The 14909-nt window shown below is 39.8% G+C and overlaps 1 protein-coding gene across 3 annotated transcripts; it reads right to left on the bottom strand.

Annotated features, from left to right (window-relative positions):
- Window positions 1-590: 590 nt before the first annotated feature.
- LOC121180608 (putative adhesion G protein-coupled receptor E4P) lies at window positions 591-13436 on the bottom strand. 3 transcript variants are annotated; one of them, XM_041036176.1, is made up of 17 exons: window positions 13058-13434; window positions 10151-10225; window positions 9597-9746; window positions 9368-9499; window positions 8615-8743; window positions 7925-8053; window positions 7393-7436; window positions 6996-7103; window positions 6738-6891; window positions 6447-6569; window positions 5970-6343; window positions 5374-5568; window positions 4438-4655; window positions 4050-4208; window positions 2963-3131; window positions 2637-2738; window positions 591-2386 (listed from the first exon to the last, which is right to left on the bottom strand). In XM_041036176.1, exons 1-17 carry the CDS (start codon window positions 13089-13091, stop codon window positions 2345-2347), a joined length of 2337 nt encoding a protein of 778 aa, XP_040892110.1. In that variant the 5' UTR covers window positions 13092-13434; the 3' UTR covers window positions 591-2344. The 3 variants fall into 3 exon arrangements, with proteins under 3 accessions (XP_040892110.1, XP_040892111.1, XP_040892112.1); XM_041036177.1 differs by having other exon boundaries at window positions 6447-6566; window positions 13058-13433; XM_041036178.1 differs by lacking the exon at window positions 8615-8743 and having other exon boundaries at window positions 13058-13436.
- Window positions 13437-14909: the final 1473 nt, after the last annotated feature.

Raw genomic sequence — 14909 nt, 5'->3', positions numbered from 1 at the left:
ATATTCAGAAATTCCAAAATTAAAAAAAATGGCAGTGGTTAGGTTTTCCCGAGCATTATTCGCTACAAAGGGGAAAATAAAACCTTCATTATGATTAAAAGCAATAAAAGCAAAAGCAATAATTAAAAATAAGGGTTGTCACCGACGATTTCACGCGAAAGCAGAATTTTAGAATCGCAGTCATTTCGTTTTTCATCAGTTCATTCATAATTTATTCATGCAAAAAAAAATACCTCACCTGTGTTGTACGTTTTTGCATTTACCACAAAGCAAAGCTGCTTACTCACTTTAAGTATATTGCCTCAGAAAATAGTATTTTGTTTCTTAATTTCATCACAGGATAATGAAGGGACTGCAATTGTGAGAATCCTCAGTGAAGTGATGTCTTAGTCCTATGAACAGTTCTTTGTCATCCATCACTTCTTCATATACTGTGTCTCCTTGAGTCCTTTTTGGAAATTTCAGTAATCTTACAGATAAAAACAATATTAACTTTGTACTTTCATTTTATGAGAAATAATCTATCTTCTTGTCTGTGTGTGTGTGTGTGTGTTTCTGCTGTGCACTGATGCTTATAAACCACAAACACATTTTCAGTAGAAGCTTTAATAAAAATTTGTGCTGCATAATCTTTAAGTAAAACAGTACCAAACAACTTACAGCAAAACAAGGTAGAAAAATAGGTTCCTAAACCTCATACTAGAACACATATAGTATATTCTAACAATAAAAATCTAACATTCACCAAACGCTGCATGTTGCATGTAGCTTTTTCACATAAAAATATACATTTTGCAATGCATGAATAAACAGTATTAATGGGTTTTGAAGGATTGCAGTCACACTTAAGAACCAAAGAACAGTTCTGTTACAACCAACACACGTGACGTTAATCAGGGTCTTAACCCAAGAAACGGAGAAACAATTTGAATACAACCAAACAATTCAGGACAACACCAATCCCATAAAAAGACAGCTGTGAGATCCAAAATGCCTCCTTTTGTCCTCTGAAGATCAATGTAATTTACATGATCAGAAAATGTTCGATGAAACATTAAATAGAAAAATAGAAAACTGATAGCTCTATTATAAGTAAACTGTTCTGGTTCTGTAAGTGGGTTCTCAAGTCCTCTTGATTATTCCATTTACCGTGTGAGTGAAGATGTGCTGAACTATCATTCTGACAAATGAAAAGTGCCATAAAACAAACTCAGGTCTGTACAACTCCCATTAGACTTCAACCAAATGTTTGAAGTTTTCATTTGAGGAATGTGATACTGTCACTGTGTGCTGAGCCATAGGCTAACGGCTATAATAAGTACATAATCACAAAATGTAATTTTGTTCCATAAACACAGTTTGATTGCAGGAAGCTGCAGGCTTATCTGAGGGGTGGGTCTGTTCTTGTGAATTGTCCAACAGATTTGGAACAGATTTGCTTTCTTGGTTTACAGTTTCATGAATGAAAAAAAATAAATCCGCATACACCAGTTGAAAAAAAAGGCACACCTCAATTTGCAAATTAAGATATACTCTTAAAAAATAGCCACAAGTGCTTTAAAAAAAAATCACTTATTTTGTTTAAAAGCAAGAAACAACTGACATTAAAATCCTTGCAGAAACCCACATGGGATTTGCAGGAGGAGCATGAGGGACCATCAGAGGCACTTCATGGGAAATTTGCATCATCAGTCGGTTGTTTCTAATCATTACAACATACTGTTAAATACAGTATAAGGAAAAATATTTTCTGTGAAGCTCCCATGAACATTAAGCATTAAACATTTATATAAAATACAGCGCAAACTGTTTGCTCATGCTTTAAACATCAAGAGCATCACTCATATTTTCTTGTAGCCTACACAATGTAGGCTTCATAGTCTGCACTTGAAAATAAATAGTCTATATCATTATCACTTTTAGGAATACAGCTTATATTATGACTGTGATATGTTCTGACTGAACCAATAAGCATTTCACATTCACTTATAGAGCTCCAGAATATACACTTTTTCTTTTTTTTAGTGCTTGCTGTGACAGTAACAGCATGCTACTTGATCTACCACTAAAGCGCTGAACAATATTAACAGTGGTAAAAATAAAGAAAAGATGTAAATGCCAGATTTTGTGATGCACCATGTCGTATGAAGATACTCATTTTCCCGCAGTCCTTTGATTAAACCACTAGTTGGATTGTACAACAAAGCAGATTTTAAACTGACATTAAGGTGATTAAGTGATCACTGAATTTTTATTTCATGTGATCCAAACCTCTCAAATCAGGGATAACTTGGGCCAAAGGCGTGATATTCTGTCTCTGGGTAGAAACAAAAGACAGAGCTTTTCATATTTGGGATTCTCCGGTGTGCTGCCCACTCCGAGAAGCCTGAATGAACAGAAATAACACACAGTAGAAAAACGATAAGATAATGTATATAATATATATGTAAATAAATAAAAATAGCAATACCTAAATGTAAAACTAATCCACTGAAAATTATTCTCAAGTAAAACTACCAAGGTACCAAGGTGTGTGTGTGTGTGTGTGTGTGTGTGTGTGTGTGTGTGTGTGTGTGTGTGTGTGTGTGTGTGTGTGATTAAAATGATTATTGAGAGTGAGATCACTTTGTGCTTACCTGTGACTGACTACTGGAGGGATTGCTGCTGCTGAAGTCTGAATATCTCTTCTTTTGTGGTGTGCAGATACAGGACAGGAAATGGGCATATTCTTCTCTCACCTACAGAGGGCAGCAGAACATCAGGAAAAAAAGAATCCAGCCATGGAAATTCATTCATGTAATCTAGTGTCTTTTATCATTACTCACTCTTTTTATCTTTAACACATTCAGCAGTTTTATCCGTTGTGTTAATCTCTGTCTTAGCTTCAATCATTCACTCCCAGTCACACACACACACACACACACACACACACACACACACACACACAGATACTGTGTCTTACCTGCTTAGACAGCAGGCAGTGCATGATGAAAACCAGCGCCCCTTGCAGGCTGTTGAGAATAGTGAAGATATATGCCACCACTATGGTGCCTTCTTGGAACAGGAAGGCGCCAAACACCCACATCAGACCCAGTATACACATCTGGGCTATAGCTGTCACTGTGAAAGCTCTGTAGGGGAAAAAGGGAGGATGGGGGTGGGGGATCAGAGAAAGGGCAACAGATAGAAAATGAAAGGAAAGATTAACATGAGCTCAAACACACAGATGACTCAGTTACCATCGCAGTGGCTGGAAACCCCCTGAAGAGTGAAAGAGGGAGAAAAGGGCATTGACGTTTGACAAAGAAGCTACAGAATAGAGATATTTCTTATCGGTTTACTGTCTATGGAAAGCTTGAGGAAGCAAAAAAGCTAGAGGCAACTGATGAATATTTAAAAAAATATATCTTATAGATGGAGAGAACACTATTTTAGAAACTCTGCTTGGGCCCTTTGTAGTATTCAGGGATGCGTCTTTGTTGTTCCTGTGAATAACTAGCAAGACACTTCACACTGAGATGCAGTGAAGATTAATAGTATTTAAAAGTGTAACCCCTGAAGTGGAGATTGCGTTTTAATAGACCGTTTCTTTCTACACACACCAACTTAACAAAGTCAGAGAAACTATCTGATAGTAATCGAATGGCCGTGAGCTTTGCTCAACAGTAAAACTTATTACCGGCTTACTTTTAGCGCTGTAAGTTCACAAAGCCCAAGACTAAAGAGAACATTATGGATTGATTATGCAGTGCTGTCTGAAACAAATGAGCATGATGTAGAGAGTCGGGGTTGGGGGGGGGCACATTAGAGACCAGAGTCTGTACTACGAAAACATTCCCTACATTTTTCCCCTCACTAAACTCTCACATTCTTTCCATACATGTATTTTTCAGTTCCCAAATCTGGGCCACTTGACCAACGTCCATTTTAACCGTTTGGCTGTGCAGTGAAATAGATGTGGGTGATATTCACATATTACTGCAGCGAGAGAGGAGGCACAAAAAAAACACACTATAACACACACATAAAAACAAGCACACACAACTCACTTCATTTTGTGTAGTTTAGAGAGATCTGGGTTGAGGCTGGTGAACTTCTGGGCAAGCTTCCAAACAGTGATGATGAAGAAGAAGACATTCACGATGATGATGAAGCACACAGGGCCGAAGAAACTCCAGATCAGGCCGTCTTCCAGGGATAGCCAGCAGCTGGTTAAGAGAAAAACTTCTGCATGACCAGGTATTTGTTTACGTCACAGAGACAGATTGCACAAACAGACAAGTAATCCAATGACGCAACTGCTATCACGCAAGTATTCAGACACGCTTGCACATACATACACATGCCAATCTTTCTTTGCATCTTATCTGGTCTCTTTTCGCACACACATTTCGGGCAGTGTCTGTTTCCACAGAATTTCTTCCTTTGCACACTTACTGCTGTTTAGTGCCGTATCCATTTGGTCTGATGATGGCAGACATAATGACGATAACAAGGGGCGGCCCATAACCAGCGATGAACAGGTAGAGGGGCCGCATGGTGGCATTGAACACCAGGACCACCATTCGGTATAGCTGCACGCCTTCCAACAGCATCCAGGTGAACACTCCCAAAAAGAAGTAATGGAGCATTGCTGCAATAAACCTGCAGCCGCCCTTTAATGTAACGCAACAACATGAAGAAAGACAAGATCAGAGAGGAAGGAGCACAGAAATGGAAGGTCTTTGTCACAGCATGTACTGCCAATCTGATAATGACAGCAATTATCAGATTGGCAGAATTAGAAATGTTCCACATAAGCAGCTTATTTTTGATAATTATAACCTCAATAAGACAACAGTCAGATTAAATGTAAATTACAAGCATCTCAAAAAACCTCCTGCATTCAAAATGTTTTGAGCACAAACATATTATCAGTAAAAACTATGTAAGTCAGGTAAATGTGACTAAGTTATCATTAACGTGTTATGGTTTGAGCAACTGTTAAATAATGCAGCAGATTGAGATGGAGCTAAATTTAACTATGTTTTATACTGTTGGATGGTTTAAGCTATAAAAATGCAGCACAATTTATAAATTGTGTGTAAAATCCTAATCTGTAAAGTCACTATTAAGGTTACAGTGGCATAGAAGCTACAATATTTCCCTTTGAAAGGTTGTTCATTCAGGAGTGTTCTCCACTACTTATATGAAATATCCCACTTTTGGATATTTCGCCCTTGTACCTGAGCCTACTCAATTTTTTTTTTCTTTTATTCTTTTGTTTATTCTCTAGATTGTCACAATGGTTATTTCACTGTAGGAGGGCAAGAAGACTAATTTGAGTAAAATAACATTTGACCATTTTAATTAAATTACATTTAACCAACATACCACAGGTTTAGTTTGTGAAATACCAGCCAGGAAGAAGAGGTCAGCCAAGAAGAGGCAGATACAGAGGTGCAGGTGGATGGTGGTGCGGGTCCCTTGTATGGAGCGGCAGAATTTGAATGTCAGGATGCTCAGTATCAGACACAGTATGGAGATGGTCAGCCCTATCTTGGTCACCACCTGGAGCCCGAAAGTGTGCTAGAAGAGAAGACAAGTCAGATCCTGATGTGAGTAACTGTACTCATGAGGTAATCATTTACACCACTACATATGTGTGTTTTCAATGACACAGAGGTGAGAGAGGGAGAGAGGATGATCCAGCGTGCTTTGCTTGGTAAAGCACACTCCACCAACTCCTGAGGGAAATATCTGGCGTTTTACATGCTAAATGTTTTTTCAAAATTATTGTTTAGTGAAGATTTAAAGTGTGTCTTTAATGTGAAGAGCCACTGGACCAAGAATGATTTTAGTTATTACTGAATTTTAGTTATTAGTCAAGGCTAGAAAGTTATTGAAGTTGTTTAAAAAAAAAAGCAATATTCCAAGACTAAATGTTCTTTTGGGTTTTTATGGCACGTGTGTGTATATGTGTGTCTTACCTCCATGGGGTATGTGGCCATGAGCACAGCGAAACTGCTCAGATGTTTGCATGTACACACAGTGTATGAGGCATTGGAGCGCTGTTTATCTCGATCGCAGCCATCTGTGGACCAGGCCCCTATCTCGTTCCAGTATGCGCAGACGTAGCTCACCTCAAGGGACTTCTCTGGTGGGACTTGATGTTTGAGTGTGATGTTGACAGAGCGGCTCAGATTTTGAGTGGACGGGTTGGAGACCACGACAGACACAACTTTAGAGCAGACACTGAAGGAGGGATCAACGCCATCTTTCTCATATTCTTTGATGTCTTCAAAGTATGTCTTATCTGAGACATTAAGGTTCTTGTAGCTCAACAATGCAGCCAGAGCAAAACCTGTAAAAGACAATAAGAAATGTGATGGTATTTCATAAAGATGAAAAATGTGCCTTATTTGTCAGAAGAGAAGACAAGACAGATCAAGAGAAGAAGAGTTTACCAGGATATGTTCCCATCCCAGTTGCTGTTTCCCAGTCAGTGTCAAGTCTTGCGTTCTCATTGGTCAGGAGGATTGGTCCAGTGGGTGGGGTCCTCCCCCTCTGAACAACAATCTCTGCTTCTACTGAAGCAAATTACTCATTTCAAATTCAAATATCACCCTGAACAGCTGATTTTCAGAAAGTTTTCTACTCTCATTCATTTATCATCATCATTTTATTTCATTAATTTTTTTTAAAAATTTTCTTAAATCTGCAGAGCTGTGCACAGCTGAGCTTATGGACACTGTTACCTGTCTCAGTGGTCTCCATCTTGGTGTAGTTGTTTTTGAGCTGAGGACCAATGAGCTTAATGAAGTTTTCCACTGTACTTAGCAACATGCTCACATGTTTACTGCTTTTCAGGGGGGCAGGGGACAGGATGTTGTCTGTTGCTGTCAAAAGTTTCTGTTTGTGTTGAAAAAAAAAAGGGGGTAGGCAGGGATTAAGAATATTATGCATGTTTGTTTGTGTGTGTTTGTGTTTTGTATCTGATTTTGATCTGATCTGACCTCCAGTAGCGCCTCTCCGTCACCCTTCTTTTCAGCGGCACTTGGGTTAGACAGAGTCAGACAGTTGTTTCTCATCATGGATGAAATGTCTGCCAAGCCTCCGAGCGCCTGAGAAAAAGAGATAGAGAGAGAGAGGATAATGAGACCATTCAGCATGTCCTATATTAAAGTTGCCCTAACTCTAAACCCTGCAGGGCCACAGGGTGGTCTAGTAAATAGTAAATAAAGGAAATGAGCTGAAATGCTCTTCAGCTGGACACTGGACCCTGAGTTGCTGGGATGTTACTGATCCTGCATTCTAATCTGGCTAAAGGGGAGCAAATGCAAAATTGAATCCTGTATAAAACCTTCATATATTTTATTTGTTTTTCAATGTTGCAGTTTTGATGCAGCTTACCTGTGCAGACCCGCTATCAGGAGCAGACTTGCCGCAGTTAAGTTCTAGATGGAACAGAAATAATCATTACATTATCATCAGACCATGGACATTTGATGCTTCATCACAGCATGAACTGAAAGCAGAGGAGTGTTACAGAGCAAAGTAGCTACAGAGCAAAGTAGTAGCACATAACAGAAATCATCTGTGATATCTTATGAAGACAGACAGCGCAAATTATAGTAAATGAAATGAGTCACTATGGAAAGTAGAAACAGAGCAAGAGTTCACAGCACGGAGGAAACGTGGGCCCAAAAAGACTAATCCATCACAACAGGCAAGATTCAGTGGCACTTTCTTGCTCTGTGTGTGTGTTTGTGTGTGTGTGAGTAAACAAAACCTAACCGCTGCTCCGACGGTGACATCTGTATTAGGAAGCTTACATGAGCAGAATATGAACAAGAACAAGTTTAAAATGAAGAATATGATAAAATAAAACCTGAAATGCACTTTTAATATGAAAGAATTGATGGGGATGGTGAGGAACACTAACCTGAACATGGCGTCCTTTCTTTGCCGTAAGTGGTGTATCCTTCTGGACACTCGCACCAGTAACTCCCATCAACGTTCTTACACATGCCTTTCTCTCCACAGATGCCCGCCTCTTTGCATTCATCTATGTCTGTGTAAGGATAGAGAGCAGAGACATATGTAATGACTTACCAGCTGGAATCAAATCTGAATATTACCATTTTTTGCTTTAGACCATAAGACAGGTTCTGAACTTTGGTTGCGTACAGTGTTGTGAGATTTTTGTCCTGTCATTTCACATTAGGTAAGAGCTCCAAATAAAAACAGTAGGAGGCAGGAGGTAGCTTTGTGGTTGAGGTCAGAGTACAATGAATAACATTCATTGCTGAATCTTGACGACACAAAAACAGAAATTAGTCACTATGGAAAGTAGTAACAGAGCAAGAGTTAACAGCACGGAGGAAACGTGGGCCCAAAAAGACTAATCCATCACAACAGGCAAGATTCAGTGGCACTTTCTTGCTCTGTGTGTGTGTTTGTGTGTGAGTAAACAAAACCTAACTGCAGCTCTGACGGTGACATCTGTGTTAGGAAGCTTACATGACCAGAATACGAACAAGAAGAGGTTTAAAATGAAGAATATGAGAAAATAAAAGCCATGAAACGCACTTTTAATATGATAGAAGTGATGGGGATGGTGAGGAACACTAACCTGAACATGGCATCATTTCTTTGCTGTCAGTGGTGTATCCTTCTGGACACTCGCACCAATAACTCCCATCAACGTTCTTACACATGCCTTTCTCTCCACAGATGCCCGCCTCTTTGCATTCATCTATGTCTGTGTAAGGATAGAGAGCAGAGACATATGTAATGACTTACCAGTTGGAATCAAATCTGAATATTACCATTTTTTGCTTTAGACCATAAGAACAGGTTCTTTATTTTTCCAGAAGATGACATTCCTTCTTACAAATGAAAAGTTCAAATTATTAGCAGTGAAACGTACCAATGCTGTGAGGTGTTTTTCAGACGTTTTAAGCCACAAGTGTTTACATATGTTCCTAATGGCACTCCATTTGGCTATGCCATTATGCTGCTCATTACATTGTGGCAAGGGCAGAAATACCCACTAAAATGGAGAGTGGGTGAACCATGAGACAACAGGTATGACGCTGAATCTGTATGTGAAATGCTTTCTTTAATTTAATCTTTTCTCAGCTTTCAAGCGTTGTGAGATAAAGTGCAGAGCCATTTTTGTTTGGATTCAGTCACAACTGTTATATTGGCTCTTTCAGTAAGTTAAAAAGCGCCCTCCACCGATTACCAGTTTGATGGAGATGATCTGTGGATCAGCTTTCACCTTAAATGATTCTGTTGAGTATGTTGTTTTTTGTCCTCAGCAAATTCCCAGAGCAGCAACACTCCACCTGAAGTGAAAAGTCTAAATACAGACACTGCTCACCTGTGCAGTTTCCAGGGCTACTGATGGAGCTGGTGTACCCAACATGGCAGGTACAGCTGTAGTTCCCAATCTGGTTAGTACAATGAGCCGCAGGTCCACAGATGTTGACACTGTCCTGGCACTCGTTGATATCTGACAGAGGAACAAGTGAGGATGGCGGTAAGAATGATTGGAGAGACACAAGTTATCAGTCACTCACACACACACACACACTCATGCGCACACTCACCTAGGCACTGTCCGCTAAACTGTGTGAAGTTTAAATCACCATTACGGTTTCTGAACCCAGACTTGCACTGACAGTAGTAGCTCCCAATGGTGTTGAAGCAATGTGTGTTGTTCCCACAGTAATCTGAGACTTCGCCACATTCATTCTCATCTGTAGATTTCAATACAAACACATAAAGCGCAGAGGTCAACACATTATAAAACATAATTTTACTGTGTCTTTGATTAGTCAGTAAGTGATCAACTTGTCATTTTAATTTTAAGTAATCTCTCTTATTAGCTGATTTTCATGTAGCTCCTCTGGCCACCATGATTACCATTCTGAGGATACAGCACTGCCATCAAGTCAGGGCACCTGTGTTTCTTTCAGCTAGTGGCTAGAAATGGTGGTGATGTAAGAATTTAAACCTCTTCTACTGTTGTTTTCATTTTAATCTGTCCTGGATATAGAGTGGTGTTAAAATGCCTAAAATGGACGGACCAAGTGGAGGGGCTACATTTCATGGAAAACTGCAGGAAGAGAGGTTAAAATCAGAAGTCTTGGAAGATCATTACCAACACATTCACGGCCTTTTGTTTTGAAACCCCGGGGACAATCAGAGAAACATGTCCGTAGCATGCACATTAAGCCTGTGGAGAAAGAGAGAGAGGTCATTTAGTTTCATTTTACTATTAAGGAAAACTTACAATGATGAAGACAACACAATAACCATTAGCAACCACACCTGCTCCACATTTTAACCTTTGTTCAGCCAGGCAGTCCCCTAATAGGACACTTCCAATGACAATTTTTGCCCAGAGGGGGCCTTTGAGCAGCCCCAAGTGCCACTTTACAGGTGATGGTATAACATCTGATCAAAAATTGAGCTCAACCAGTAACCCTGCTTGCATTTGTAATGCCCATTTTTCATTTTTGCCCCTGCACATCCGAGGATCTGTGCACACCCATGCTCTAATTGCTCAATACAATAAAGCAAAACAAAAAACTGGGAATCACACAGAGTTTTGCTTCGAAACCATCCCATAATTTCCAACAATCGTGCTTTTAATCTACAGGTCAAATGAATGTGGAGTGTGAAGTCAGCGTGGTTTGAGAACCCGCGACTGGAATCCACTCTAACAGTCGCTCCACAAGAGTGTGTTTCTGGGTACATGACTGACCTCCTCCCTCCCCCAGTTTCCACAATCATCTGTCACACAGACTTATATCAAACTGCGCAACACATGATTGAGGGTGTAGGCTTGTATGCTGCTGTATGCTACCTTTTAATTACATGTGAGTGTGGATGGACCATTTTAGGGTGATTTTGTTTTCTTCCTCCTGCTGAACTCCACCCATGACTCCACTGCCTGCATGATAGATTGCCTACGCACCACAACAGACACGTGTCAGTCACATTTCTTGACTCAGTAGTGACTCCTATGTCAGAAATCAGTGTCCCCTACACATGGTGTAAGTCCAAAAATACTCCCTGCTCTCTCTCCTGTGTGTTCCCCTCCCTCGATCACAATGAGCCCTCTGTTGTCGTGTGATGAGATTGGAGCTCTCACAGTAACACCACTCTGGGAACACCAGGCAGAGTTTCACAGCGACAAACAGTGACACTGTGAAACAGCATGATTGAGTCTAACTTTATGAGCAAATGACTGCAGACAGACACAAAGGCGTGACTTTATGCACATCTGACTTTCATTTACCAGTAAAACGCACTGGTGAAAAAGAACAGTTTGTCTGTCTGTCACAGACTCTGTCCGCTCTGTATGTCTCTACAGTCTCACATTTCTTTGTAAGCTGTATGTTATAACCCTTTCTGGCTCTCTTCCTGCTGCGTTACATCTGTACCTGGCAGAAACAAAATGCTTCTTCCTACTTCTGTGCATGTCAGATGTAGTTTCAGGCATTTGAAAGCTAGCAGCTTGTCTAAAAAGTGAAGTGCTAATAAGTATATTTTAGTTTCATGTTTACTATTGAACACCTACTTCAACACCCGCCGACCATTAGAAAATACAGCAGTGAAAAAATACTTCCTTTTTTGTTTATTTGCTTGTCTTTGTTACATCAAAACCTTGGTGCTCAGTAAACATACAAAATTACAGTGAAGAATTTTATTGATTAACAATAAAACAAACCATGGAGGATCTCCACTTTGTGTCTTGACATCCTAACCAGAGACTAAGGCGTAAGATTATGAGCAGCAGTTGTGAATGCCACAGTCTAAAGCAATCATTGGACACGGTTCTATTTTTTTTTTTTTACACAGAACCATGGAACAGCTCATTTCATGAAAACACAAATGTCAAATATTGTCTCATGTTGTGTTTCCTCAGAAGCACTCCCTCAAACTTGCATGACATTGAGTAAATGCTGAACTGTTTTTGAGCTATTAGACTTTAGCTTGCCTTTTATTCTCAACTGTTGTATTGCTACCTGTAGGCTGTAGCCAAACAGTTTAAATCCAAAACTTCGGTTCATTATTATCATTATTATTATTGTTGTATTTGGGCCAAGTAGGGCCAGTGCAACAACTTATAAATACCACAACTATTATCAACTTATAAAGTTCTTATGGCAAGCGTGTTGGCGAACAGTTGCCTAGTTACACATCTGGCAGTTACAGAGTCAGATGATACTTCTCTGTGTGAGTTGCTGCACACAAGAACTGACAATGAATATAATGAGGAAATAGTACTGTGGCCACAGTGAAGAAACCAAGCTGAGACGTGATCATCAAATAAAATGCACTGATAAATACACATATACATAATATTAGTATTAATATTTAGTATAACCAGTTAAGTTTTGTATATGACGTGGGTCCTACATAGTCAACATAGTTTAATGAAGGACTTTATCACAAAAATAGAATAAAAAACACTTTATGTACAAAGCTAAGTACTGTTTCCTTTTTTTATGCTGGTGTAACCACTACAAATATTTCTAATGGCCCTGAACATCTGATATAGCTGTATACACCAAAAATTGTTACCATCCTGCCAAGGTTTGTGGTTTTGCTGAAAAAGAAATAGATTCTTCCTGTGGTGATATATAGTGTACTGTCAGACCTGGCCACAACAGATTTGGGCTCTGTGATTATTTCTCTCTGACAGCCGGAGGAGTTTCTCTGACTGACCCGGTTAGTGCAGCATGAGTCCAGTGACCAACATCAGAATGGCTCCTACAGGTTAGGATGACTGATGTTACCCATGTTACCCATGTTAATTGTAATTAAAAGGCTTAGAACCAGAATTAAAAGGCTTCTAAAAATGTCGCCTACTTTACTGTCCAAGTTTTTCTTTTCTTACTGAAACAAAAAGTAGAAATGGATCAGCTGACATTTTACACAATGTCTTCCCTGTACTTCTTTCGTTTCTTTTCTTTTTCTAAAGCTCCACACACCCATCCTTTCACAAACACATACACACACACACAAACACACATTGTGCTGTCATTGATAGACTTACCAAGAATAAGAAGGTCCTTGTTTCCAAACCCCATGTCAAAGGCAAACTATATCCCACACAGAATTGTAAATCAGGCTGATGTCCAGTAGTTAAAGTTTAGGTCATCTCACAGAAGTTCAAGAAAGATGTTTGGATTTTTCAGACTTCACTGTAGTCCAGGGTCCACAAAATCCACAAAGTATGAGAGTATAGAAAAACACAAAAACTGAATATTTAAAGAAAAATCCGTCTTATAGAAGATATTAATGTGTATGGCAGGAAACCTAACAGTGAACCTTCACCAGATTTCTTCCTCTCTCTGATTCAGGCTCTCAGTCTGAGCATGCCTTGCTCTCCTTTTCAGTCCCCACCCCTCTCTCTCGCTCTTTCTCTCTCTCTCTCTCTCTCTCTCTCTCTCTCTCTCTTGCTTGCTTGCTTTCCCTCTCTCAGTTTTCCCTCCCTTGTCTCCCTCATAGCGCTCTTTCTTGCTCTTTTCTTTCAGCCCATATCTTTCCACATGAACACGTTTCTCACACTAGCATCGTATCACATTGCATGCGCAAGCTGCCTGCTCTGTCTACGCCGTCTTTCACGTTTTCCTCTACGCTCCAGTGGGCTCTATTTCAGGAACTATTCAAAACACTCTCATGAGAAAGAGAGGAGGGGGTAACAGAGACTGGAGAGAGGGGCGATGACTAACACTCAGTCTAAACAGCTGCTGCTGCACTTGAGTTTTGCCAGTAAGTAATCTTATATCCGTTCCCCTGCTCCCCCAGTTCCTTCTCCATCTCCTCCTACCTCTTCTTTTTTCTCCCCTCAATGTTCAGCTCTTTATCCAATTCCAGAAAAACACAGCCCCCCACCCACAAGATTTGCCATAGATATTCTTTCATTTTTTTCAGACAACGGAGCAGACAAAACAGGCTTCTCATTTTCTCATCTTCTGAAAGGACGATGGCTGCTGGCAGATTTGATCAGCTTTAGCTAGACAACATTGCAGCTTTTGTTTGGCTCCTGCCCAGACTTGAAAATAGCACGATTAACATAAAAGGAAACACAGGACAACTCGCTCTTTTATTCCTTTTTTAAATTTCAGACCACTTTGTTTACTTTGTTACAGTCCAGTTTTGTTTTTAGTAATAAAAGCTATAATTACTGGAGTTATTGACATGCTGTTTTTAGGTTTGGAAAGACTGAGGATTGATTGCCACCCTCTAACATTATTCCTGTAAGTGGAGAAATCCAAAGCTTGACAGGCCTACATTGTCTCTTTACGGATACTTGGCTATGATTGAACCACTGCTAGCCAACGGTCAGTTGACACAAAAACAAAGATTGCAAAACACAGCAGCTGTGAAGAAGATTACAGTGATGCAGATTATTGTAAAATAAACCGAAGACAAGTTAGGCAACTGAGAATAAGAGGACAGTGGTGAGTGGAGATAAGTGCACAACATAAATAGCGAAATTTAGATTGGTGCTTTTTTTTTTTTTTTTTAGATATGTGAGCAGATACCAGTTGTCATAGTTACCAAACAGCACACAGAAACAACCTCTAACACATCTCTTTGATTTATCTCAATGGGTTTAGCATGTGACACAGATGTTAGGTGTAGAAGAGTTTATCTGTTCATGTCGCACACACTTCTGTGTGCAACAGATTCACAACAGTTGCTACTAAGCTACTGCCTCATACACAGTGAAGGGTAGCTGGCTGATATGAGCTCTTTTCCTCCCTTCAGTCTCTCATTGGCTCTCTGTCTTGCTTTTCTTAAGCATCATCTTGACTCTTTGTCATCGTTTTTCATCATATTAAAGCAGACAAAGGGGCCAGACATACGGAGACAAATGGGCAGACACATGGAGACAGACA

This window comes from Toxotes jaculatrix, chromosome 4, assembly GCF_017976425.1.
Source record: "Toxotes jaculatrix isolate fToxJac2 chromosome 4, fToxJac2.pri, whole genome shotgun sequence".
In the NCBI taxonomy this organism is placed as follows: Eukaryota; Metazoa; Chordata; class Actinopteri; family Toxotidae; genus Toxotes; species Toxotes jaculatrix.
This window is presented reverse-complemented; position numbering and strand designations above follow the sequence as displayed.

Excerpts from the sequence above, each read along its gene's own strand:
- LOC121180608 (XM_041036176.1), bottom strand. The coding sequence starts at position 13,091 with ATGGGGTTTGGAAACAAGGACCTTCTTATTCTTG. Across the intron at positions 6,892-6,995 it reads ACGGAGAGGCGCTACTGGAG|AAACTTTTGACAGCAACAGA; the intron begins GTCAGATCAGAT and ends CAACACAAACAG. Across the intron at positions 5,569-5,969 it reads TGGCCACATACCCCATGGAG|CACACTTTCGGGCTCCAGGT; the intron begins GTAAGACACACA and ends CTTCTCTTCTAG.